The sequence below is a fragment of the Didymosphaeria variabile genome (genome assembly GCF_027946475.1).
Source record: "Didymosphaeria variabile strain IMI 356815 chromosome Unknown scaffold_3, whole genome shotgun sequence".
In the NCBI taxonomy this organism is placed as follows: domain Eukaryota; kingdom Fungi; phylum Ascomycota; class Dothideomycetes; order Pleosporales; family Didymosphaeriaceae; genus Didymosphaeria; species Didymosphaeria variabile.
In genome coordinates, this window is record NW_026611622.1 from 3,843,312 (window position 1) to 3,865,386 (window position 22,075).

General features: G+C 52.1%; 8 protein-coding genes and 1 non-coding gene across 9 annotated transcripts; 3 read left to right on the forward strand and 6 right to left on the reverse strand.

Moving 5' to 3' along the window:
* Window positions 1–4: 4 nt before the first annotated feature.
* Window positions 5–1,040, forward strand: N0V89_004596 (uncharacterized protein; the record flags this gene model as incomplete). Its single annotated transcript, XM_056213380.1, has 2 exons — window positions 5–86; window positions 403–1,040. The coding sequence occupies 2 exons, from the start codon at window positions 5–7 to the stop codon at window positions 1,038–1,040; spliced, it is 720 nt and encodes a 239-aa protein (XP_056073688.1).
* Window positions 1,041–2,232: 1,192 nt separating this feature from the next.
* N0V89_004597 (uncharacterized protein) lies at window positions 2,233–3,891 on the reverse strand (the record flags this gene model as incomplete). The annotated part of the gene is made up of 3 exons (XM_056213381.1): window positions 2,233–3,347; window positions 3,395–3,556; window positions 3,609–3,891. 3 exons carry the CDS (start codon window positions 3,889–3,891, stop codon window positions 2,233–2,235), a joined length of 1,560 nt encoding a protein of 519 aa, XP_056073689.1.
* A 1,027-nt stretch (window positions 3,892–4,918) lies between these two features.
* N0V89_004598 (uncharacterized protein) lies at window positions 4,919–5,350 on the forward strand (the record flags this gene model as incomplete). The annotated part of the gene is made up of 1 exon (XM_056213382.1): window positions 4,919–5,350. The coding sequence occupies one exon, from the start codon at window positions 4,919–4,921 to the stop codon at window positions 5,348–5,350; it is 432 nt and encodes a 143-aa protein (XP_056073690.1).
* A 1,126-nt stretch (window positions 5,351–6,476) lies between these two features.
* On the reverse strand, window positions 6,477–9,153 carry CDC48 (AAA ATPase cdc48; the record flags this gene model as incomplete). The annotated part of the gene is made up of 4 exons (XM_056213383.1): window positions 6,477–8,552; window positions 8,608–8,857; window positions 8,914–9,048; window positions 9,107–9,153. The coding sequence occupies 4 exons, from the start codon at window positions 9,151–9,153 to the stop codon at window positions 6,477–6,479; spliced, it is 2,508 nt and encodes an 835-aa protein (XP_056073691.1).
* Window positions 9,154–11,150: 1,997 nt separating this feature from the next.
* On the reverse strand, window positions 11,151–12,422 carry N0V89_004600 (uncharacterized protein; the record flags this gene model as incomplete). The annotated part of the gene is made up of 1 exon (XM_056213384.1): window positions 11,151–12,422. The coding sequence occupies one exon, from the start codon at window positions 12,420–12,422 to the stop codon at window positions 11,151–11,153; it is 1,272 nt and encodes a 423-aa protein (XP_056073692.1).
* A 1,231-nt stretch (window positions 12,423–13,653) lies between these two features.
* N0V89_004601 (uncharacterized protein) lies at window positions 13,654–14,159 on the reverse strand (the record flags this gene model as incomplete). Its single annotated transcript, XM_056213385.1, has 2 exons — window positions 13,654–13,818; window positions 13,923–14,159. The coding sequence occupies 2 exons, from the start codon at window positions 14,157–14,159 to the stop codon at window positions 13,654–13,656; spliced, it is 402 nt and encodes a 133-aa protein (XP_056073693.1).
* A 2,133-nt stretch (window positions 14,160–16,292) lies between these two features.
* On the reverse strand, window positions 16,293–16,741 carry N0V89_004602 (uncharacterized protein; the record flags this gene model as incomplete). The annotated part of the gene is made up of 2 exons (XM_056213386.1): window positions 16,293–16,601; window positions 16,649–16,741. 2 exons carry the CDS (start codon window positions 16,739–16,741, stop codon window positions 16,293–16,295), a joined length of 402 nt encoding a protein of 133 aa, XP_056073694.1.
* A 1,456-nt stretch (window positions 16,742–18,197) lies between these two features.
* On the forward strand, window positions 18,198–18,334 carry N0V89_004603. The gene has a single exon. It is a non-coding gene; the product is annotated as a tRNA-Arg (tRNA).
* A 1,010-nt stretch (window positions 18,335–19,344) lies between these two features.
* UBP1 (ubiquitin-specific protease ubp1) lies at window positions 19,345–21,573 on the reverse strand (the record flags this gene model as incomplete). The annotated part of the gene is made up of 1 exon (XM_056213387.1): window positions 19,345–21,573. The coding sequence occupies one exon, from the start codon at window positions 21,571–21,573 to the stop codon at window positions 19,345–19,347; it is 2,229 nt and encodes a 742-aa protein (XP_056073695.1).
* Window positions 21,574–22,075: the final 502 nt, after the last annotated feature.

The window sequence follows — 22,075 nt, forward strand, 5'->3', positions numbered from 1 at the left end:
AGCAATGAGTACATCGCCTGACCAGACTCTGGTCACGCATCCACTCCATGTGGCCAAAAAGGGGGCGCTGATGGGCGCTGGTTCTGGTAAGTCCGCATCTCGTCTACTATTCCCTCAAGTACAAGCCATTGTTGTTGTATAACCATCAATCCACCAAAACTTCAAGAGTTACTTTCGGAAGCTGCTTGCATTTCAACCGGCAGGGAGGCAGCACCCAAAGGAATTGCGCACCTGCCAAGCGATATCACGTGCCCTTGCTCCATCCATCCATGGATCCATACACACGTATGCATCTACGGGGTTCATTTCTCGTGGGAGCTCTGTCCTTTTTCTTGTCGCGATCAATTCTAGCAAAGCTTTGCAAATTTAGATAATTCCTCATGATCCGACTAATATACCCAGCTATCCCTGGTCTCATTGTCGGCGCTACCTACGGCACCCTCCGCACCCAAACCCCCGTCCTCTTCTCCCTTGTCTCGGGCGCTCAGTGGTTCGCCATCGGCACGACCTTCTTCAGTATCCGGACCTCTATCCTCAACTCTACCGGCCTGCGAAACTGGTGGAATCTCACTCGCGGTGCACCCCTACTCCCCCTTCCTGATCATGGCCCCTCCCACTCAGACCGCATCCGCGCATCCACCATCTCCGGCGCAGCCACTGGCTTTACGTTGGGCTTCCTTTTCCGTGGGCCACGGAACGTTATCCCCGGTACCATTATGTTTTCCTTGTTTGGATTCGGAGGACAGCACGCGTATGAGTGGCTGGACGTTCGGAAATCGGGAAAAGCTAGGGAGGAGAGAGAGATGAAGGAGAAGGGCGAAGTGAAAGAGACATTTATGCAGCGGTTAGGGAAGAGCAAGTGGAGCCCTATGCGAACGCTAAGTGATGAAGAATATGAGGGGATGATGAGGGAGAGGATTTTGAAAGTGGACGTAGAGATAGCGCTTCTCAAAGACAGGATCGAAGCGGTGAAGAAAGAGAAAGAGATCGAGGACAAGACAAGGGTCGAGGCTCCGTTAGAGTCGCACGAGAAGAGATAAATGTTTATTGTACCTGGAAAGTCGTCAAGAAGTGGACTTGGCCGATGACGAGCTAAATCTCGTTGTAGATTACTTGTATATGTACACTTGTACAATGTGTTGTTCATTGGCAGTATAGAGCCGTTCTAATCATGTCACATGCACCGCGTCCTAGCATGACTCGACCTACGGTGTGCCTCTAACTTAGCATCTTGAAGTCACATCGTCGTGCGTTTCACCCAAGTGTGACAAACCCACTTAGTCTATAGCGTGCATTCGTACCCTCAACAGACAATTTCATCACACGTTGTCGCGACCAAGTTCTCAAAGCAGTAAACGATTGCACCCCGCCGGCTAGACTTGACAGCTTACCATACTCCCCTGGCGCTGAAACAATACCCCAGCCCATCATGCAGGAACAGCACCACAACCATGTTGATCTTGTATCGACAGCTGCCACTCTTAACCAGTCACTACGATTCGTTCAGGCTTCTGCGAAGGGTCGTATGTGTACTGGATATTCAATATGATGATATTGTTACGACCTCTTATTCCTCCTCTCTCCCTCTACCCATCTACACCCGCCTATCTTGTCCCCTCGAATCAACAGCACCATCCACATGAATTCCAAACTTTTGCTCGCAACTCAAATACTTCGCTATGCAAGCCATGAAGTAGAAAAGGCGCTGCAATTCTAACAAGACAGCCGTAGATCATGCCGGAAATGCTTTCCTCCACATACAACACATCACTCTCTCCTTCTTCGGTTACCCTCATAGATGAAACCTCCCAATCGTGACAACATGGCGATGAAGACTGCGCTGCCAAAGCCGCCCCACCCAAATGAACAACAACGCCGAAAGGCGCCGTACAACGGAACTGAAGAACGCTACATTAAGCAACAACCGTGATTATCTGGAAGTAGCTCGCCATTGTGAATGTCCGGCTGCAAGGGGTCCGTTATAGGCGATGCAGATCGCGGACGTCGTTTGCGTAGGGCCACACCAGTTTTCCTCGTCCTGCCTCTGTGCTTCTGCATCTCTCTCCGGCCATATAAGGCAAGAGTAGCGGTGCTGTGGCTGCGCACAATGACCATGTGAGTCGTCTCGTCCAATGCGTGGTCTTTGCCCTTCTTCAATCCAGTTCTTCAAGTGCGTGATAAAATATACTGTGAATGGAAACGGCGACGTCGTTGAAGCTTTTCGTTTGGAGCTTATAAAACGCCTCCAGGTAATTGGACTCCTCTGTTGTTCCCATCCCATCCGAAACTGCCGGTGCCACCGCCTACGCTTCTTATATCGTTCCCGCCAACAGTGCTTACGTGGCCTTCGGCAGGTGCGGCGTGTTTCCGAAGCATAAACATGGGTTTGCGACCTTCCTTATCTAATTGTTTAAATAATATCAAAGGCCTCTCATTCAGGCCCAGACATCGTTCTTGGTCGCCATGGACAATGTACAGAGCGTATTGTCGCCAGTCAGCCGTAATGTTGTACTTCTTCAGTGCAACAGGTAGGACTTTGTGGCATGGATCGTCGATGGACACGCGGAACGACTTGAATATTTCGACTTGCGGGTTGGTTGAGGATGATTGTGCGGAGGGGGGGTTCGAGCTCATGGTACCTCCAGAGAGTGGTGGATCGCGGTCGTCAGGGTTGGGCGTTGGTGCGGCATTCGACCGCATTGGCGCTCTAAGCGGCGCAGGTGTATTACGTGCTCGTTCTGATGTCATTGTTGAATCTGACCAGGTGCTATTATCCCGAGACCAGCTCTGCGTATCGTGGTCTGGATGTGCGCTGCGTGAATTGTAGGAACGGTTCTGGTTGTTGGTTTGATATGCGGGAGAGGTAGGAGAGGGCTGCGGAACGGCATTGGGCGACATTTGATGGCCGCCGGCAATTGACGCTGTGAGGTGTGAGGATGCTGCCAGAGCTGCTGCGGAAGGATCGAGAGACGAATTGTCGACCAGGGCGCGCCCTTCCGGAATAGTCGGAGAGGGGTTCTTCGGGCCAGACGCAAGGAAAAGTCTCTTGGTAGAGAACTTACGTGACAGACTGCTCCCCACGCCTCCCATTGCAGCCGGGGGCGACGTGACAGAATGGTCGTGAGGCGTGGGCAGCGGCTGCTGGCTGTCTTTGTATGCGCGAGCCATGGCGAGGGTCTCGTCACGGAGCTTCTTGTAGTCTTCGAGCACCCGGTTCAAGTCCTCCTTCAGGTGTCGTATCTCCATCTCGCTGGCGTGTAATCGCTCGTCGCGTGCCTGCACTACGCGTATGACCTTAGCGAAGTCTTCCTGTGTGGGCGGAGCGTCTTGAGCGGACGTATCTGCGGCTGCTAGCTGTTAGCAATTGCCTTGTATCTAGTGCAAGGGGCCGTACACAGCGGGACGTAGTGATCCGGCTCGATGGGTATGTTCTGCTTTACTTTGATCTCATAGACACCCTTGAGGATAGTGAGCCGGTGGCCAACGCTGTGAAGACCAATCTCTTTGAGCTCGGCATGTTGCACCTCGACGAGCACCTCCCCCGAGAACTCGTGCTCTGTGAACCAGTTAGCAGGCTGCCGCCGACGTTTACCATGTAAGTTGCCTACCGATGAAGGTGTCCGCATACTGCTTGAGACCCAAGCCAGCCACAAAGTCTGCGACCTGCCCTTTGGTCCACTCTGTTATCAGGCCAGTGGGGCTGCCCTTGCTGTCCCGCGAGTGCGTGAAGGTGGTGGGCGTGTGCTCGGTGCTCATGGGCCCGGACGATGTGGGCGAGCTCTCTGCGTAATCGACGGGGAGGGTCGGGCTCTGGATGACGCTTCGCTCGTGTTCGTCGCTGGCCTCGTAGTCCTCGTCGGAGTCGTCGTGGTAGTTGGATGTGTATGCCATGGCGGGTGACGCGGGGAAGTAGCTCGCGGCGCTACGGTGCGGAGGATGGGACGGCGGCGCCAAGGCCTCGAACTTGGTTGCTTGCTGAAGCAGGACGCGCTGGTCTCCGTTGTCGTGCTTCGATGGAGGTGCAGTGAAGTGGAGGTCCCGGCGCTACGTCTCTTGCGCTGGGCATCCACGACCCTGCTGAGACGAAGCGAGATTGACTAGGCGTGTTTCGCGGCCTGGCACTCGCTGCTGCTGGAACGTCGAAGCTCGAAGGCCTGTGTCAGATAGACATGCGGCGGTAGCGAACAGGGCGGGCACGCGCGGGGAGCCTGTGGGCGGCGGCGTGGGCGTGGATGTGGGCGTGGAGTGGGCTTTGTGGTTGTGGAGGCGGGCACGTTGTTGTTGTCGGCGGCGCACTTGCAAGCACCAGCAAAGCTTCCTCTGCTACACGGACTGACTCCTGCTTCTCCAGCAGATGAGTCTCTGAGGCAATAGCACGGCAACACGGCAGCGGTCTAGCCAAAACGCAGCACAAGACAGAAGGCTTCAGCAAACGACAAGCCAGACGAATACTGTGTACAGTGCAGTAGTCGCTCCCTCGGCGGCAAGCACACTGCAAGCAGTCAGCCAAGCATTGCCCCGGGCTCCCAATAAGAAAAGTATTGGCTTCAATTCCCACAAAGCCCTCCGCGCCTGCAAATGGACAAACCCAGCCCAAGCCCACAGCCGGACGACGCGCACTAGGCAGTGGGTCGCCATCACAGCCCGCGCACACGCAATCTTGGATGAAAAGCCCTGCGCCGACAGCCAACCACACCTCTGGGCAGCCAGAGAACTCTCGTTGCAAGCTGCACACTCACCGCCTGGCGATCGGCAGCCCGAGCTCGCGCAATCCTGACGGCTCGCCAACCAGCGGGACCCGCCTCGCTTCCACTGTCGGCCATCCCACCGTTGCCAGCCTGCGAGCCGCCCGACTATCCCAGGCCGACGCACACACCAACACTTCACGCCCAACCCCATATCCGGCGCCCGAACCCCCATGTCCGACAGCAAGCCCATCACCATGACTGCTTCACAGGCCCAGGAACGACTCCCTGACGATGTCCGCAACGACATCTACGCTGCCCTGCTCTCAGGCGCCGGCATCCGCAACATCGAGGAAACACTCAACCATGAGATGCAAGCGACCGGTTTCAAGGCCACCCTCAGAGCCTACATCAACCACTTGCTGCGTGTTGAAGGCGTCTCCACCTTTCCAGAGATCTTGCAAAGAGTCGAAGCTAAGGTCCTGCACGACACGCAGGCCGCAAAGAACAAGGACGCCGCCAACGGTGTGAACGGGGTCAACGGCCACAGCAGCGAGAGCGACGATTACAACCTCGCCCTGCCGACCAGCGTGACCAAGGAGGGCGCCAAGACCGTTGTCAAAGAGCTCAACAAAGTCTGCGAGATCACTGCTGACACGAAGTGATCTGCATCACGAGTCCTCTAGAGATGACTCAAGAAAAGACTCGGCCGTAAAATCTTCGGCAGCGAGGGCCTTGGGCAGCAGAGTGTTGCTTTCAACAGCTCCGTTCTCAGCAGCAGGATTACTATAGCAGCATATCCGGGAAAAAGAAACCACGTGCAGGGCCCAACGAAAGCATGATGAGCAACCCCAGGACATGCCACAATCCAGCCGATCACAGAACACCAATACCATGGCCCTGATCGACATCACTCCATCAACCTCGTGATGTTCGATACGAGTTGATACCCACCGTCCGCGTTCACCGCAGCAGGTCCAATCGTGTCCACCAATGAAGACCACCACCAAACCAAAGGTCTAGGCCTATCAAGCTCCACGCTTACAACCTGGTCCCTGGACGCTGGAATTCGTGGGGTTTGTTCAGGAACGCGAAGCGGGGCCGCCTCGTTGTACGGCAGGCAGCGGGCGGCAAGAGTAGCGTATCGTGAGTAGCACGGCAGCGTGCCACGACGCTTTAGGTAGTAGATACTACCGGCACATGCGAATTTGAACTTTTATAGTGTTTGTCTTTACCTGTGTGAGGAAGTCGGCCCCTTCTGCGTAAACCTGCCAGGGTAGTATCAAGTTGTAACTTTAGACACTGCAGGGTGAATTACATAGGACACATTATCCGACAGGTCACTTGCCAACGTTTGTTCGTTCGGAAGTTTTCAGCCGATCTTGATGTCCGCGAGAGAGAGCACGTGATAGTAACATCCCCGGGCACAAATAAGTCGGAAGGGAGCCGCGGTGGCTGGTTACGAGCATGGTATTTAGGCACATCTCAATGACAGACACAGTCACGACAATTCAGTCAAGATAGCAAGGCTCAAGTGTTACTTCTAAACATGCAAATTTCATTATGGATTCTTCATTGAGATCGGTAGCCACGCTCCTCCGCGCAATCCATCTCCAAACTACCAATATAACATCTCTAGCCAGGAAGGCGAAAGCACCTCCCGTGGCATGCATGAACTAGACTACCATTCCACATGTGAAGAGATGCGCCGACATTAATCCATCGTGGTGATAATCCGTGAACCGTGTTGAAGACCGACAGATAAACTCAGGGAACGTAAGACGGTAACCCCTAGCTGTACAGATCCTCGTCCTCACCAGCCTGCCCGAAAGTGTTCTGTTGCTCGTTGGCGGGATCCTGTCCATCAGGGAAGCGGAAGAAGCTTGAACCGCCAGAGTTCTTCATTGACTGAGCGAAAGCCTCGTATCGGCGGATCTCAACATCGGTGACAGAGCGACGGGCAGAGCGCATGGCCTCCTCGAAGTGTGCCTTGGTGAGCTCGGGAACGGGGTCGTCGCCACCGTCCTCCATGTCAACGTCCTCACCGGCAGCCTCGCGAGCTTTCCGGCGCTCGATCTCGGTAGAGATAGCCTGCTTTATGGCAAGCTTGACAGCACGCTGAGTAACGAAGCCAAGATCGGCACCAGAGAATCCATGGGTGTTGGCGGCAATGAAGTCCAGGTCGACATCGGGCGCAACAGGAGTCTTGCGGAGCTGAGCCTTCAAGATACCGGCACGGGACGACTGGTCAGGCAGAGGAACGTAGACAAGAGTGTCAAGACGTCCAGGACGGCAGAGAGCGTTATCCAACTGTTCGGGACGGTTGGTAGCACCGATGACGAAAACGTTCTTCTTTGATGTCATACCGTCCATCTCGGTCAGGAGCTGGTTGACGACACGGTCTGAAGCACCGCCAGCATCGCCCTGAGATCCGCCACGAGACTTCGCAATGGAATCTAACTCATCCAAGAAGACGACGCAAGGTGCGGCAGCGCGAGCCTTGTCGAAAATGTCCCGGATGTTGCTCTCGGATTCACCGAACCACATGGAAAGCAGTTCAGGACCCTTGACGGAAATGAAGTTGGCAGCGCACTCGTTGGCAACGGCCTTGGCGAGCAGCGTCTTACCCGTACCAGGTGGTCCATAGAAGAGCACACCACGAGACGGAGACAGACCAAACTTGAGGAACTTGTCGGGGTGATCGACAGGATATTGGACGGACTCGATAAGCTCGCGCTTGACGTCCTCGAGACCACCAATATCCTCCCAGCGAACGTTGGGCACCTCCACGACGGCGACTTCGCGCAGAGCAGACGGGTTGGAGACACCGAGAGCAAAACGGAAGTTCTCCATGGTGACACCAAGAGAGTCAAGAACCTCAGCGTCAATAGTGTCTTCGTCCAGATCGATGAGATCCATCTTCTCACGAATCTGTTGCATGGCTGCCTCAGAGCAGAGGGAAGCCAAATCGGAACCAACGTAACCGTGAGTCTCAGCGGCGATGGTCTGTAGGTCGACATCGTCACCAAGCTTCATGTTCTTCGTGTGGATCTGGAGAATCTCGAGACGACCAGTGGGGTCAGGGATACCGATGTCAACTTCGCGATCGAAACGGCCGAAACGACGCAGGGCAGGGTCGATGGAGTTCGGGCGGTTAGTGGCAGCCATGACGACCACGTTTGAACGAGCCTTCATGCCGTCCATGAGGGTGAGCAGCTGAGAAACCACGCGGCGCTCGACTTCACCGTTCGTCTTCTCACGCTTGGGCGCGATCGAATCGATTTCGTCAATGAAGATAATGGCCGGTGAGTTCTTCTCGGCCTCTTCGAAAGCCTTTCGCAGATTCGATTCTGATTCACCAGCCATCTTGGACATGATTTCGGGTCCATTGATCAGGAAAAAGAAAGCACCAGTCTCGTTGGCGACAGCACGAGCCATCAGCGTCTTACCGGTACCGGGCGGGCCGTACATGAGGATACCACGGGGCGGCTTGATACCGATGGACTTGAAGAGCTGTGGATGTCGCAGTGGCAGCTCAACAAGCTCTCGAATCTGGGCCATCTGCTTGCGGCAACCACCAATGTCGTCGTAGCCAACCTCGTTGAGGTTACCCTCCTCATCTTCGCGTTGTATCGGCTCGCCCTCGCAGTGGATGACGGTGTCCTGCGCAACGATACCAAACTCTGGTGGGTCGACCTCCACAACCTTGAATTCGACTTGTCGCATACCACCGCGAGCTGTGAAGGTATCGCCTTGTCGCACGGGCCGGTATGCTTCGCGGAAGTATGGCGCAAGGAAAACGTCGAATAATGAGCCAGTGATGCCCTCAACGGTATCGGCAATGGGAAGGACAGCAATGCGCTTGGCCTGCAAGGGTGTCAGTCAAAACGTCGACTTTCTCTCGACCAGATGAGATACTCACGTATTTGATGTCTGGGCACGGGTGAATGGTGATAACGTCGCCGTGCTTCACCCGCAGGTTGTGGCGAACGACTCGGTTTATCCGCGCGGAGCCATCATCGAGGTCGTCATCTGCCAGCACAATGAGGACTGTGTCCTTGCGCTTCTTGCCCTTGACCAAGACGGTGTCGCCACGGAAGAGCTGGAGCGTCTCCATCGTGTTGTTGGAGAGGGCAATAATGGAGTTGTCATCGTTGACGGCATCGGTAACGCTGCGAAGCTGTCAGTTTCCGCCTTCGGACTACATGTGCAAGCGGCTTTCACGTACATGAGGGAGTTGGGCTTCTTCTTCTTCTTGAGAATGGCTGTTGCTACCTCGTCGTCCTGTGGCGGGTTAGCGGTGCTCATCGCTGAGCTCTCGGAGAGTTTGCCTACAGTCTTGTGCTCGCCGCCCGAGGGGTCCCTGATCATGTCAGTAGCTGTAGCTGAGGATAGAGAGGCTGGAAGCGCCGCAAACTTACTTGGACAGGTCGACCTTGGGCTTTGTGTGATCTGGCTCAGCCGACATGATGCGCGGTCTATGTGTTGACTAGGTGGAAAATGACAGTGTGAGTGTGACGCAGAACCTGTTTGCTGCGCGGAATGTGGAATGAGCCTGCTTAAGAGGCAGTTGGGGGGGGTTGATGGGTGGAGATGAATGGGGCAGTTGGGGCGAGACGTGGTTTATATGAGCTCCGACCGTGGATCTAGCGGCGATGATGTTGGTGAGAGCTCGCTGCCAAGCCATGCTTGCCTGGAAGGCGGGTCCGTGCTCCTTCCGCCGCCTTCGCCTGGGTTCGGTCGTCTTGCTCACCAATGCGTCGCGCCGTCACCACCGATATTACCACCGTGTCCCCAATCTTCTTGAGCGAGAAGCCATGCTTTTGCCGCGCGCGCCAACGAGAACGCCCTGTGCCACTCGACCGAACTTCGCAGTGAAGTGAAACATCTCTTAAGCCGCCGCCTTCTGTATCAGGGCTACTTCAGCCTCAAAACGTGCCACTCACTAGCGCCGAGTGCTTGTACTGGTAGAGTAAAAGTCAAAGACATGGACGAAATCGTGGCGACAGATCTCACTTGCTCACCATCAGAGTTCATTTACATCTGTCGGACGCAATGTACGGAGTTTATTCGCGATATGACGGACATGCCTTTAATCCTATTTATTATATCGTCTCGGTCATCCATACTGTGTAGATAAGTGCAAGTCACGTGCGGCAGTGCCAGTGAAGGAAGCAAAGGTCTGTACAGCGCTGGGTCGATCTTCTGAGCACCCCTTACCCAGACTAAATTCTGCGGAAGCCGACAGCACTCGGATCTTACAGCGAAAACTTGTCTAAAGGTACCATGACGCGTGGTACTGCTGTAGCTTAAGCTTCCTGCTGTTCTCGGTTTTCTCTTGTGCTATGTCTCGCAGACAAGGTGCTTCGAACAGCTTGCCACCCACCATATTCAACACGGTGACGGTGGCAACGAGCATCCAAAGCAACAAGATACTTACACCTGGACTGTCGGAGGCTCTTGTGTTAACTCTTAGGATAAAGCGTTTACAATTCACATTTAAGATAGTCTACTCTAAGGTAACTTGAGCTATGATACGAACTCTGAAGTCATGGACTGTGTTCTCATTTGCGCGAGAGGTAGGACCTGGCGCGCAGAAGTCACATTTTCGTGTCGGCCACTGTGGTGTATCGAGGCAGCGGGCTAGACTAACGATCGCGTCTAGCCACCACATACGCCTAACATCAATTATTGTTCAAGTCACGACTACCACAGCCCACTATGGCTACTGAAGATAGAATTCGGATCTCATGGCGGTAGCATGCATACGTATGGTATCTTGCGTGTGAACATCAATGATACTATTTCACGTCGTAACATTGGACACTCATTAAAGAGTAAATTACCCCAAGATCCATAATGCCATCTATTACTTGCTAACCGTTCACTGCATAGCCGACCTGATCTCGGCGGGACAATGTGGTATGAGTCCGAGTTATTCCTGCAGCCTCTGTGGCTCTGATCGAATGGAAAATAACAGACGTTCGTAAATTGACATATCGCTGACGCCCTTCAAGATGCAGGCTAAACCGTCGCGAAGGTAGACGAGAAGATGTCAGCTAAAAACGTGCAGGACACAATGCGTTTATCATTGGTTTACAAAAGTTCCTCCCCCACCTTATCATGGTTTTGGGTACCTCTTTCACTGAATTTCAGCCAAGCTGTATACTATACGAGGCTAGTCATTGGCCAGACTCTGTTGAGTCTATATTCTGGGCCTGGTAGACGTTAAAATGGGGCACCAAGCTGTCAAAAAGACAATAAACAGCCTAATAGAGCAGGGAGACAGTTCTTAAAATCTAGTAGCAGTTGTATCACGTTGAACTGCATTTACAACATTGAGTAGATTACTGATATCATTTCTTATAAGGCTGTATACAACACGAAACATCGTCGTGCCAATTAGAAGGATGTTTATACTGGACGTGAACGCGCGATTGCTGGACAAGATGCTCAATAGGGTCATCAAGGAGCAGCTTTTCCTGCAGGAGCCTGTTCGTCCTTCTTCCTCGTCCAAAGGCCCATGGACTCCATCCAATACCGCGGATGTCCTACTAGCGCCTCCTGGAGCTCCTTGCGCAACGCTTCTTTTGAAAAAACGCCAGAGTGCTTGGTGTAGTTTTCCACCATGTGCTCCGCGCGTGGTGAAAGTCGATCATTACTCTTGTACATGCCGGGTTCATCGCACCTGCGCTGGATGTTATCGATCAAAAAGGCAGCCGGACCCTGACCCTCCTCGAACGAATCCGCCATGATTTGCATGAGCGGAAAAGCAGTCGGTACAAAGGCACCGATTACCAACGTATTTTGGTCGATCGCAAGAACGCCTTGGGGATCTTCGACGAACTTGACGCCTTGTCGCAGTCCTTGGAGAAGCTGTCGATCCTTCTTCTGGTATGCCGGATCTTGGAGGAAGACTTCTACGGGCGAAATTGACGAACCCTTTTCCTTGTTGGTCTCATCGAGCAGTTCGGCAAGTTGAAGGACCATCAAGTGCTCCAATACCCTGTTAAAGTCTTTTGCTTCAAACGGCAAAGTTCCTAATCCGAAGCATACTATGCGTTGCACAGGAATCGGGCATCCAAGGATAGCATCCCCAATATCCTTACAAGCTTTGCTGTTTATCCAGAACTTCTTCATTTGCTGCAAGTGGTCTCGCCACTCTCCCATCTTGTTTACGTCTGCATGATATGTACTCTGGTCTCGTTCGACCAATTGAAGCGCGAACGGCACTGGCAGCCAATCGCCCTCCGTATCAACATCGTCGTTATACTCTCGCAATAAACCGACGGATTCCGAGGTTCGACGAAGCTGTTGGAACTCTGGGTGCAGTTCAACACGGGATAGGTATCGTACACTGACTATGTCATCGTCGTAGTGGTGGCTGTCACGCACCTCTCCTATGATGAATCGGTCACCATGTCCCGGCTCCTCAATCCTAGGCGTATGGAACAGCGTCAGGCTTTTGTCTTTCTGTAGCGCTGAATCTGCGTCGTCCTTTTTCTTTGCGATATATCGAAGGAACTCCCGAGTGAAGATGGGCCTGTTGCCGTACCTCTCTTCGAACTCAGCGACATTGAAGGAGTTGACTTCCCATTTGTAATAGGGTTCGCCGCTTTCGTAGTAAACAAATTCATCGTCCTGCGATTCATTGTTGGTCGGTGGTGGCGTTTCATCTCGATCTTCCAAGGAGCAGTCAGCCAGCAGCTCAATAAAAGGGTTGTGGTTCAAAGCCATGTTAGTAGTTGAGAGTATAATATTGGTTGTGCAGGTTCTCGGATAGAGTGGAGTGCGAAGTTTTCTTTCCTTGCAGAAGTTTATGAATGTGTTTATATAGATTGAGAGTAGAATTCTCTTTTTTCGTGAAAATGGACACTACCGTTGGTAAAGAATGTTGAACCAGGAATAGTTGGCTTGGTCAGGCATCAGTACCGAGCTTATGCTGCCTTGGAGAATCCATTTGATATCTTTTTTGGGAAATTGCATCTGTTGAGGTGTGTAATTTGGTAGCGAAGGGCCCCGTTTTCGGGGGTACCTTTGTTGCAAAGTATTTGTCCCATTCCATGGATGGTTCATTGCGGAAGCAACGTACTCCGGATGGCTTAAAGGCGCACAAAGCTCTGAGCGATCCACCGCTTTCCGAAGAGAATCTCAACAAAGACATGTCTTTATATACAGCATCGTGGCAAAAGGTTACACATTGTTCCAAGCTAGGAGCACAAAGGACAGTCGCTACAGAGTGGTTTGTCAGTGATTGTTGCTGTGGCATCCATTGCTAGCGCAAAACAACGCATGACTGTCTCAAAAAGTTTTCCTTTGCAGACAAAGAGGTTGCTGTCCGGGGGGGGCTATAGAAACAAAGCAAGACAGAGGCCACAAGCTACGACTTTGTTCCTTCAGAGGCGGAGTCGGACAGCGATAACGAGCAGCGTAATTAAGAGCTGCAGAAAGTATCCTTCAATGCCACCACAGTGGCCGACCAATCCCAAGTCTTTCTTGTTAAGACAGGGGCCAGCTATAAGTGCCTAACCTTATAGCGTGGGGTAACTTACACTATAGTATGTGTTCCAAGCTGTGACCTAATACAATATGACCGACTCTCATGTCGGCGAGGAGACCGATTTGATTTGCGATGTCGCCCGCTGTGCACTTTTTAGAATAACAATTTCAAACAACTGCATGTATTACATTTCCCGACATAATATCGCTATCAATCCGTTCCCCCCATATAACAGCGGCTTAACCGCCCCACTGCAAGCATCATTCCCAAGGAAACACGCGCCAATACTGAATAGACCGAAAACTGTTGGTATCGTTCGAAGGAGATGCTCACCCATGACTCAAATCGCCCAAATGCTTGCGTCGCTCGCCAATATCCAACCTCCTCTTGAACGCCTCTGATGATATGCTCGATCTCAGTAGTGTCTATGTACTCTCTACGACCAAGTCTTTAGTCCCCGAGTCTTGTTCACGCGGACACGTTGTTCTCCATTACGATGATGCGAAGTCTGCCACTATCCGAGAAGCTGGACTCGCACTCCATCAGCTCTTCCGCCGCTTCAGATTCGTTGATGAATGACATGAACTGTTGCAGGTGCAAATCATCCTCGAATGTCGCTTCGATTAGAGCGTCCTGTAGTGTCCATTAGCATGACTTCACGTGATCATACAACACAGTAATGATATAGCAGAGGGTGCCTTGCTGTGCATAACAGGACAGCAGAAAAGCTGACTCACCCAGGTTATTGATTCTGCCTCGCCAACTATCAATGAGGGAAGCCCCAATGGGCCCGACCTATGTCTTTCTCTTGCGTTGCCGTCTGCGGCGATGTAGCGTCGTGAATATGTGAGTGGAAACAGAGGACCAGTGAGCTTTTCCAGTAGCGGGACAAATCGAGTTTCCATAGCTTCTCTGAACTCGTTGAAGGTAAGATCCTCGCGTTTGCTGAACAAGCATATAAGTGCTTGCACCATAGTGGGCAATGTTGGTTTTCGGAAGTCGGTAGTCGGAAGTCGGAAGTGGCTGCAACGGTGGCGGTCCTCGCGGTAGCTATTGGACAGTAACACAATGGTATTGATGTAGAAATTTGCGCGGGAAGAGTGTGGATTTTGAAGAGTCCCCCGCAGGTCCCTTGTGCACGCGGCAGCGGCAGTGCGATTCGTGCCGCCAACAAGGATTTGGGATATGCACGGCCTTTTCTCAGCCCACTGTGCGTGTGAAGGGGAATCCTCCAGACGCAGCTCGCTCGATTTGGACATGGGCCTAGGATCCTACCAGGTCATTGACCAAGGCGTTGATGTGCGGGATCCAATCGACGACTTTTGGCAAGTGCAGGCGCTATCGGCGGCACTTCATCCTGGCTACGGGAGGCTACGCGGCAAACGGGAGTCCATGTCATGCACTCCACGCATGAGTAGGGTCGCAGATCTTCTCGCAAGGTCTTTCGGGTCAGCAAATATTGAGAGGGCCACAAGTTTGGAACCTTGAAACACAACAAGCCTGCCATCTGCGCCAATGTCGGTTGTGTCGCCGCAAAGGCTCTTGGGAGAAGATTGGACAACGCGCTAACGCAGCTTCAAGTTTACAAACTCGGGCCGTACGGTGATCACTGGCACAATGAAGCGGTGCCCGTCGTCTGCTTTGCTAGGCTCTCCTTGTTGTTCTCTACCGAAGTGGTCCACCAGGTCTAAGCACTAGTTCCCGAGGGTTCAAACGGACTTTCGAAGAAGACTTCTAGAAGGAAACGGATATCAGCGCAAGCATGGTGGTGTCACCGCTAATAACTAGACCTCTGCAGAACAGGAGAACGACCATAAAGTATAGGATGGCAGCGGCCCGACTCTGCTACATCACTCAGCCTGGTACATAATCTCCAGATGTGCGACGCATGATCAATCTCCAACGGCCGGCATGCGTGCATGCACATTCAGGGGAAGTCTTCCGAGCCCGTGCGCCGTGGGGGCAGCTAACGGTTTTATACGTCGTTCCGTTCTTGCAGTGCGACCCGTACGAAGGATGTGACAATGTCGATCTTGCGGCGTAGGCGCAGAGACCTGTGGACAGGTGAAGCGCAATGAATCATTTATCCGTTGATGAGATGCGGCACCTGACCCGCATTTGTGCTGCGAACTTCGGTTGTCAACCGAACTATGCTAAGGAGAGAAGATCGCAATAATGACACCTTGGTTGCAGAGAAGAGTCTCGCCGATTTCAATACTTGTTGGGCTTGGTAGAAAGCGCAAATTGCGGCACGGGGCGAAGTGAGACGATTGTCCGCACAAAATTTTGGCGCCGGAGACGCTCTCCGGCGGCGTATCAAGCTCGCGCGTCAAGCTAACTAATTCTATGCGTCTTACGTACAGCAGGGTACATGACGAAACCTGCCCAGGTGCACTACCGTAGGGACTGGACATGGTTTATGAATGCCACGTACCTGAAAGGAGTCAGTAGGCCAAGCCACGATAGGGCTGCCATCGTGTGCAATTTGAGTGCGACAATTACATTGTCCTTCACAAATTGACTTGGATCGCGATTCACATCAGTGAGATGTCGACATGTTCTTTACCCTTGCAAAATCGTGATCACTCAATGATAGAGGAATCGATCCCTCTTTCTGGTGCTTGCTCACATTTTTAAAAGTAGGCGCAGGAAGGTTTTAACGATTTTGGTGACGTTTGTTGTACTGTGTACAAGTGTCCGAATCTACCCTGCATCCTAAACCGAAAGTTCTGACTGGGCGCACCTGTAGATCGGCTCGAAAACGATGCCCAACTCTTCCCAGCTTTTTAGACCGATGTAGCCCCGTCACGAAGACGTGAGGAATGCCTTACAACCCCTGACAAGTCATAGATCGCATATGCCTGTCCACCCTACATCCCTCTGATGCACACTTAATCCTCAACTTGTTAAGATAAAATTGCTACACTGTATTATATTGCTACTTCCTCGTTCGAAGCTTGAAAACTGCCCGACCGAAGGTCACTGCTAATTTGGGAGCTTCTCCTACTCCTTTTTCTCATATTCGGTATGTCGTTCTAGCCTTTTACCGTACCAATGTCTTGTTACCAAGTACTGTTCTCGCCTTCCTTCGAAGACGGTCTGGTCGATCAACCATATCGGCTGAGTAGGAAGCGGCTCAGGTGTCCAATTGCACCCTCATTCAGCGTCTGGTCGCAAGCTGATGAGTCGACGTGCTGAAAGAGGCTGGAGAGTTTGGGAAAGCCTGAGTCGCAGTCCGGGCACTTGTAGGGGAAGACCGTTCCTTGATACATGCGCTTGAGGTCACAGCTGGCCAACATATCGTCGCGATAGTCTGTATGAATGAATTGAGCCCATGAGTAACACTCGGCTGCCGAGGAGTTGAGGTCCAGGTAGTCGATGTCAGACTCGCAGGCACCAGACTCGAGGTGGATGATCTACACAATCAGACTAGTATCTCCACAGAGCATGACAAGGTGCTCACCATGCCGCCGTATGTTTTGAAGTTGCGGTAGCAGCCCAAGCACTCGATTTCAGCGGCGCGATGAGTCAAGCCATGCTGTGCCAGATCAGTCATCGTTTATGCGTACGAAGATGCGGCGCCTTACTTGATCCAAATTGCTCTCGCTGTCGAAATGACGGTCGCAAGTGGTGCAGACGTGGCAGTCTTCAACGTGCTCCCAATAGGCGTCGCCATCCGAATCCCAATGAGCGCCTTTTCCGTCGTCGCACCCTTGACACACTATGCGGCATTCGTCTTCACGACAATGATTCAGCAGCTCCTCCCAAGTTTCGCCATCGAAGTCGCACTCAGGGCACTCGTAGTGTCGCGGAGAGTCCTGAACATGTTGGCTCCGAGCATGATACGTCCCGAACGCTCTGTCGCATCGTTGGCACCACCTAGTAGAGTCAATTTGATGTTTTGTTGAACACTCTACTACTTACACGGCCATATTTATCCCTATATCAGACTGCAGCTGCGCTTTGGGTTGCGGGGGTTTTGCCAGTAGGTTGCGAGGTTCAAGTGGATTTATAAACGGCGCTCTGCACGTTGAAGATATAGCCCGCAGTCGCTGTGCCAAGGTTTCCACCTAACGGACAGCTGCAGAACGTCGGGCAAGCAGCGGTAAGGGTGAGTACCCTCGTCGACTAGGTAGCTGTCCCGCAGCGGGTTGGATGTGTTTTCGACAGCTTATTCTCGGAGGCCTTAGCGAGAGGTTATACAAGGCCCGAACGATTTGATTTAGTTTTCACTCAAGACTTGGTCCAAGTAAACGTACCTAGGTATGCTCCCGGTCCTGATGACCATATCAGGAAGCTGCGGTATGTTATTCATACACGAACTCAGTTGAGTTTATGCAATTTGAAGTGGATTTATGGTTGTGTGCGTGAGTCAATACTTAGGTAGGCACTGTTGCGGCCACGAGTCGAGGCTGTTGAGTTTCGTGTGTTGCTCCTTAGTTGCTATGGCAGATTCTTGATGTCACTATTTGGGACGAAGGTAACAATGGCTTATGGTACTGGTACTCCGATGAATGACTCGCTGCACCTAAGTGTACTGATCAACCACGAGTGTCGAGGATCTGGTTCTGCGGCCTATTTCGTCTCGTACCAATAGCAAAAGCAAGGAACATACCGTATACAAGGCACTATTGTGGCACACAATTGAGTCACAGCAGGCTTACTGGTAGCTCTATAACAAGGCTCAATCGTACGCCCGCAGATGTACCTAGGAGGCAGAGCGGTTGTATGCTCTTGATAGTATGTCATACCCAGAGAGTACTTGAAAGATAGGGTGAGCCGGCTAGCACGACCGGACTGTCGGAGGTGTGAGGTTCCCGAACACACGTCGGACGGCGTTAGCGAGCGCGCATGTGAAAACTTCGACCACCCCACTTCGGTGCCTTTTGCCCCGCTTCCACGAACAAAGGCTTCCAAGTTATCATAATTTAGTCAATGTCTGATGCGTTGAAAGATAAATTGTATATATAATAATGTTTTGCCTCAATTTTCATCAAATCAGAAAACAACACGGCCGTGTGGCCCAATGGCAAGGCGCTTGACTACGATTCAACCGAAATCAAGAGATTCCAGGTATGTAGTTGATACTGCAGAGATCTTATCCGCATTGATTACTAACTCTACTCAGGTTCGACCCCTGGCACGGTCAAAATACAAATTTCTTTTGGCTCCCGGAGCTTGTGAGCGTCGAAAGGGCGTTCAGAGCCAGTCACAGCCATGTTGCCCACCGCGCATCCTACCACGCCAAGCACCATTACTTTTTGCTAAAAAGCTCAGGGCATGCTTTGATATGTGTTAAGACATATCTGCCAAATTTTCATTGGGAACAATCTCAGACATTGTGGCTACAAAGGTGTATTAACATCGTGCCTCTTGAAGACAGCGACGCCACAAGGATGGACTGCCTCGGACAAGCGCAGCGCGAGACAACATACCGAAACTACTCTGTATTCAGTGCTCTAGATTTAAGGCTCTTCCTTAAAGCAGAGGATCGATACTTCGTATTTGACTGGTCCTGCATGGAAAACACATCATTCGTGAAGGCCTCGAGCTGGCTTTTAGTCTTGTTCTGGGTTCACTTTGCATACCCTCTATGATCCGATATCCACATGTCCAAATTGGACGTACATTAGGTTCCGATAACCGCTGTTGAAAGGCTTCATCACTCCGGCGCAGCCGCGAGACTTGAAGCCTGTGTATGCACGTGATCCTTTGCGAACCTAAGCCCACAACTAGTCACACTTGATAATGGAGCAGACTTTCAAAAGATCCAAACTCAGTATCACTTTGTACTACGATTTACTCTAAGATGTGTAGTGGCCCCCCGATGTGAGCTGCGCGACGTTACGCAATAGCACTTGTCCCGCTCTGATCATCAAAAATACGTGTTATTAATTGTCAGTCATGCACGACGCTTAACGTCGCATTACTCAAAACATTCCTATCTCGAACGCCCACCTGACCCTGCGGGCAACAGGATTTTAACGCCTTCATTAATGCCATGGCCGTGCTTTGCACAAAATCAAGTATCCCTTCGCCGCCACCAGGCCCTGAACTCCGTCCCAAATGCCAAATAAAGGTGTTAAGAATGAGAAATTACAAGTTTTGCTGCTGGTCCATAGCCCATAGAGCTAAAAGGCCGCTGACCACCACTGCAGACTACGCAGTAACCATGGGCAGGCTTGTTCTACTGCCGCCAGCGCGATTGGGAGATTCACCGGCCGTACGCATCAGATGTGGACTGTGCGGTAGCTTGACATGTGCTTTTGATGAAGGAACGTCTGTTTCGTCATCCGAGGTGAATCGTGTCGAGGGTGAACCTTCAGAGCCTGCTTCTGATGTTTCGGTGTCGTCGAAGGTTGTTGCTGATGGTGATTCGGGTGATGGAGTGAGATAAGGGACATGGGCATCCGCAGGCATCGTTTTTCTCGCTTCGACAGGTGCTGTTGGGTCTACATCAGAACCGTCTGTACCAGAAGAAAGAACTGATTCTTGAGTATTGCTGGTGACGTCGAGATGCAGCGCCGTACTTTCAGGAATCGGAAGGCCCTCCTCACTCGTGCGTAATGTTGTAAGTAAGTCATCATCATCCGGTAGTGGAACCGTTGCTGCAGCATCGTCGCTGAATGTTAGAGGTACTCGAGCATCGTCCGGAGGTAGGGGGATATCCTCCGCTACCACGATAGTCTGCCGCGTTGCTTCTTCCATATGATCAGGAACCGGAGAACCGCCATCTATGCGTTCGTAGAAGAGCATGAAGATGTTCCCTTGATGAGCTTGCGCCTCCGGGATAGCGTAGACAGAGTCATCGCTAAAACGCCACCACTGCTCGCCAGTAGCTGCAACTTCCTCTTCATCTGTAGCAGCCTCCGGGGCAGGCGTCTTAGCATGTGGCCGATAGCAGACGTAATGTCCGTTTCCGTGGCTGCCGTAATGGGTGACGGCTGCTCGCAATCGGTACTGGTATGGAGAGTCTGTCATAGGCTCTGCATTCGCATCACCGAGCATTGACTTCGTCGGATCCCTCGGCCATTCTCCTCCAGCCAGGTCTGTGCCCAGACACCAGTTTCCCAGATCGAGCACTCTCGGATACGAAACTTTGGCGGAATTCTTGTACATCGCACCGGTCATCTCGTCGAAGATACTCCGGTTGACGTGCAGCACCAGTGCCTTTGGCGGACGAGCAATGACCGCCTGACGCGATTTTGTGCTCTGTGTCCAGTTCTTCTTGAGAATCTTAAAATTCTTGACCAACGTCTTGTCGTCGAAATCGTCGTTTTCGAGGGCATTCTCTACAGATTGGAGCCTTTCTGCGTATGCCGGCGCACGATCCGCCAACGGTGCAAGTGCAGCTTTGTTTTTGAGAAGAGTGCATTTCGCACATTCAACGCCCTCGATTTGCTCCAGGTCGGTATAGTCATCGAGACATTCGCGGATATCGTAGGCACCGTTTCTACCAAGCGAGACTGTGACACAGTTGAATGGAATGAGCTGGAGACCCTCAACATAACCACATCTAATGCACCCAACTCGTTGAGCCAACAGTCCGTCCAGGGGGTTCGGGATACTCTTTGGCTGCTCTGACAGTGTTCTACCATCTTTCTGTCCCGCAGTCGACTTGTAGCTGCTTACAGTCTCCTCAGAGACATCTTCTCCACTCTTTGCAGCCACCTTTGCAGCGTCTATCCACGCGTCACTAGGCCTTCTCTTCTTCACTTCTTGTTGCACCTCCTTCTCCAGCGCATCCAATATCTTCGAATAATACTCTTGCGCGTCTTGCTGTTGAAATGTGCTCATGCTCTTGAGTTTACCTCGGACCCAAAAGTTCTGGCCGTGGTTTCGCGGGTCATTTAGCTTCGTGACCATATCGAACAAAGCGCCGTTCGTTGATTCGATATCGAGACTGTCATACTCCGTCGTTGCTTTGGCGAGGTATGCGCGTAATGAAGGAAGTGAGGCCATGCCCTGAATGACGCTGTTCTGATAGCATGAGTTGTCCCAGTTGCCCAGCCCCGGAGGTATATCGCTGGGCCCTTTTGACAAGGCACCCGCTACTCCCCGTACACCCTTCTGTAGCAGACTGGTGCTGTTCAGCCCGAAAGTTCTGCCCAGTATGCCTACGCCATTCTGCATCTTCGTATCGTCGTCCGCGGAAGGAGCGACCGTAGAAGAAACCCCATTCATACCGACGCTTTTCGCTCTTTCGAGTGCCATATAAATCCACCACCAGACAGGGTATCCAAGGAATTCCAGTGCCTTGAAGCAAGTGTATAACCCAGCTATGACGAGCAGTACCACCGACACGTAGCCCGTTAACCGCGATTCCGCGTTTAGCCTCCGGTCGTTGAAAGCGCGGAATACCGAGTCGTCGTCGAGGAAATCTCCCATGGCTGTATAGGATCAATCGCCCACTCTGGCACGCAGGCGTTGAGCGTGATATCGGTATCGTGCGGGGATATCGTAGGCTTGTCGTGTACTTGTGGTTGCGACTGGGTGGATTCAGCCCTTGGGGCGACGCGCAAACGCTGGGTGGAGCAAACACGATGCGCTGGGTTTTGTCCACGACATGGATGAGCAGGCAGACAAAAGCTAGGAGCAGGGTTTGAAGGTTGTGGCGCGGGAAGTGAACGTTTCTCGAAGAATCGTGCGCTTCGGCATTACGCGCGAGTGCCCGCTGCAAGGGTCCGGCGCCTTGGCAACTATGTAACTTCCGTTTACCATACAGAACACCCGACATGGACATCACCAGACATCCTCACGTGTTAGATTAACGTTCACCCTTTAGCTTGATATGTGATTACATTATCAAGCCTCACTACTAATTGCAGATTAGACAACTATAGAAGAAACTATCGAGAAGGCACAAAAGATGTATACCGAGATCTATGAG